The following is a 3,784-nucleotide window of genomic DNA, read 5'->3' as shown; positions in this document are numbered from 1 at the left end:
CGTGCTCATTTCTTAAGTAGAGCTGCTGTTTGCGCAGTTACGGATAAATTGACATTTCATTCGGGCAATTTTGGTGAACTCATAAGAATTACATGAATGTCTTGCTGATGTCATTGTGTATACTGTTCTCACAACTGCATAATAATAACAAATAGCTTAATATGTAGACGACTTTGTATCTCTTTGAATTGTAATTCGCTTCATTGTTGTACGGCAGTGAAGCATCAGTGTTGGTCACTGATGTCATGCTGTCGATGATGATGATCATTGAAGACGGTCGTTTTCAATGAACACCAGTGGGCACTAGTGAACACGGCAAGTATTATGCCTTATAAGGTAAGCAATTTCGTAAAAAGAACCCAACGCGAAAAGATCTACGGTTCCGACTACTTATCTCTCATTGACCGAATGCTAGTCTATATTGCAAGAAAATGACTGACTATCGGTAAGCAGTGCACACAAAACCGGTTGCAAAGAAGTGACCAAGTTTGTGTCCGTTTCTTTCAGAGCCACCAACGAGACTCGGCTCGAGGAGGTGAGCAGAAGTATGGGTACGCGTGAGGACTTGCAATGCGCACTTGAGCAAACAAGTGATGATGAAGACAAAGAAGAATACGATGAGTTCAGTGAATAACCGAATCAAATAAATAAGTTATTTAGCCAACGAGCGACAAACTGAGTTTCAATTCATATGCCGTTCAGTGATACCATGTCAGCTGTACGGCTGACCAACTAGGTGTATTAACACAGTGTAATACAATGAACAAGTAAAGGTTTTGCCTGTTCGCAGATTGAAGTTTTGGTGGCCGGGTAGTAACACAAACGAAAAAGCTATGAAAATACATTTATCCCTGCATTCAAGCAAAAACCAACAGAAGTACATGCCAGCCAAAAGGAGTCAAGCTGCATCAAGCTTCGATGAGGTTCGCAAGTTTTAATGAAGTCCGAGCCATGTATAAAGCACCGTCGCGAGTTTTATGAATCCCCAAGAATCCAGTGGCATGCACAAACACGCATCCCGGTAAACCGACAACACCACTGAGCTCTTCATCTCGTAGACCACGCCAAGCTTCTGGAAGTGGAACACGACTTTTGAAGTGCTCCTTCTCGGAAGTAGAGATTGCCTGAACAGACCACTGACCATCGTCACGGCGATAGAGACAGAACACTGGTCTGGATGCAGTTGCACTCAAATCGGAAGCGTCGAAATGCCCATTGGGTAGTTTTTCTAGCTCAAGCTTCTCCAATTCATGAAAGTGATCAGTCCAAGGGCAGGGTTCATCTTCAAGGCTAATTATATGTCCTGATGGATCCACTTGATGACGCTGACTCAAAGCCTTGGAGACAAGGGCGCGCGCCGGGTACCATGATTTGGCATAGTGTACTACAAGCGTAACGAACTCCTCTTCTACCATTTTCAAGGCCTTCATGAAACAGGCCTAGAAAGGGGTGCAAGATGAGAGCATACAACTGAAAGAAAGTTAGTATTGATTACGCACTGATCCACGAGCGAGGAGCAGTGGATGCTTAAGTGTTCAATAATCTTTCATGTACAGTGACGGCACTTTACAAACTATAAAAACAAAATGAAATCTGTCACATTAGAGAGTTGATAGTAATCAGGAATGACAAACAACTCAATACTGGTGACTGCGACCTATGGATACAGTTGCACAAAAGATTTAGTCTGTACAAGAAGGACCATTAGATAGAATACGGCATTACGTGATATTCCATTCCCAAGCAGCTTACATCACCCTTCATAGGAGTCAACAACAACAAGATACATCGAGATGACTTTCTGGCTTAGCCTATGTGAAGAGATTTGCCGGGAAATTTGAGTAGTGGACACCGCTTCAGTGTCAATACCAACCTTTCGCGGTCTGCTTGGAGGACCACGCCCAAGTACTTGGAAGTGAAGACAGTAACCGGGGACACAGGAGAGGATAAGTACTAAAGTGTTTCGGCTTGAGTGGAAGTCATCAGATACAAAAAGCGAGGTAGTCCACATGCACATTCGTTTAACGTCTCCCATCGCTTGCCGGAGCGCAATGTGGTGACTAGCTACACTTGAGTACAAGTACAGCGTGAACCAAACTGACTCTTTTGTTTAGCCTATGCGATTCAAGTGTTACCCCGAACTTTCCAAAATCAAACCACACCCAGTTCTGATTTGCTGTAAATATTCCGTGATCAACACAAATTCGGTTGTGGACGAGTTTATGTATGAGTACAAATTCATAAAATCATCAAGCAATACACTCTCTGGAAATCGATGTCCTACCGAATCATGGAAACATGTAGTTGAAATTCAGTAAGAATATCCTATTGCAAACAAGATGAAGCATCTTTTCTCAATATGGTATTGTCTATAGGGTTGGTAATCCACTACCTGTTCCGCCCATCTTGAAGTTCGCCATCTGAGGATGGTCCATGAATTCTTATCGATCTTATTTCCCGCTTGAAGCTTATAACAAGCTACGAATAGTTCAAACATTACTAATTGTTGAATTTCCCCATCATTGTTGAGTGTTTCGGGAAAAGTGAGTGCTCTGAATTGAACTTCGGATTTCTGATTTCAAGGAAACTAACGAAAAATCTATGCAACGCAGTGAGGGGTCCACGAAATTGACCACTACTTGAGGTTCTCGGGCCTCCATTATTAGGTAGAATCTATACTATGGGTTTTCATACATCCAAATCCTCGAAGAGATACATAGCAAGATACCAACTAGCATCGCAAACTTGAAACAAGAAGAACTGTTCAGATATACCCTGATCTTCGTTTTCTATCACTTCAGAGATAACAAAGACTATGGAGAAAAATGCTCACAGTTTCATCCGCATCCGGATCGTTCCATTTCGGATTGAGTCGAGCAACACGACTGCTCAAACCAGTGTTTATCGAGTACCTAATAGCGTTCGACTCGAAGAGTACTCTTACTTTGTCTCGTTATCGCTGATCGCTACACCATTATCGATTGCATCGATTTCTGCCACGAATGCACTATAGATCTAAACGAGACGGGTTATGAAAGAGGGAAGAAGGTACCTTCTGAAAGAGGACTGGCACCATGGGATCTGACTCTTGCACATCAGCCACGCCAGCTATCACCCGATGTCCATAGTGAACGTAAATCAAGCCGGCGCTACTGAGCTTGATGTCCCAAGTGGATTCTTTGAAGAAATCTTTGAAAGTCAGATCAAAACCACTGGATAGTTGAGTATGGGTCACTGGAAACTAAAAAAATACGTACCGTTGATGATGATCAAATCGAAGTGTATTGGGATCGAACAGACCACCTACGTCCACCACAATCGTGCATGTGGCCAGTTGCGATGCATCTCGTGTGCGAACGATTTCGGCTTTACTGTATTCCGGTAGTTGTCTTAGCATAGCACAGGCGACCAGTTCATCTGCGTGAAATTTACCGTTGTGTGTTCCAATCGTAGGCTTAGAAAAATGACTGACTGAGGCCATACCATGCAGTAATCTACAAAAAAGCATACGCCCCAGATAAATACGCAAGGGTGGCTAAAATATAAAGAACCAATTGAATCAGAGAAGGATTTCCAGAAACTCTGGCCAAGAACGAAGTTCACTGCCTCATTTTCGCGACAGTAAGTTTCCTTCGAAATAAGAGATGGGAAGAGTACGAAGTTTCCATAAAGGGTGGACAACCACTAGAGTAGAAAACTCTCGCTCATCACATGCAAATACCGCGAAAATTTTATGGGTCCGTAGATAAGGAATACAAAAATCTGGCAAATCAGCAGCGGACAG

At 42.9% G+C, this 3,784-nt stretch overlaps 1 protein-coding gene across 1 annotated transcript; it reads right to left on the bottom strand.

The window, feature by feature from the left end:
• Positions 1–634: 634 nt before the first annotated feature.
• Positions 635–3,494, bottom strand: T265_15036 (hypothetical protein; the record flags this gene model as incomplete). The annotated part of the gene is made up of 5 exons (XM_009176314.1): positions 635–1,439; positions 2,834–2,912; positions 2,945–3,015; positions 3,053–3,212; positions 3,258–3,494. The coding sequence occupies 5 exons, from the start codon at positions 3,479–3,481 to the stop codon at positions 909–911; spliced, it is 1,065 nt and encodes a 354-aa protein (XP_009174578.1).
• Between the last annotated feature and the right edge of the window lie 290 nt (positions 3,495–3,784).

Source organism: Opisthorchis viverrini, assembly GCF_000715545.1.
Source record: "Opisthorchis viverrini unplaced genomic scaffold opera_v5_324, whole genome shotgun sequence".
Classification (NCBI taxonomy): Eukaryota; Metazoa; Platyhelminthes; class Trematoda; order Opisthorchiida; family Opisthorchiidae; genus Opisthorchis; species Opisthorchis viverrini.
Note: the sequence above shows the minus strand (reverse complement) of the source record. Positions and strands in the feature narration are given on the sequence as shown.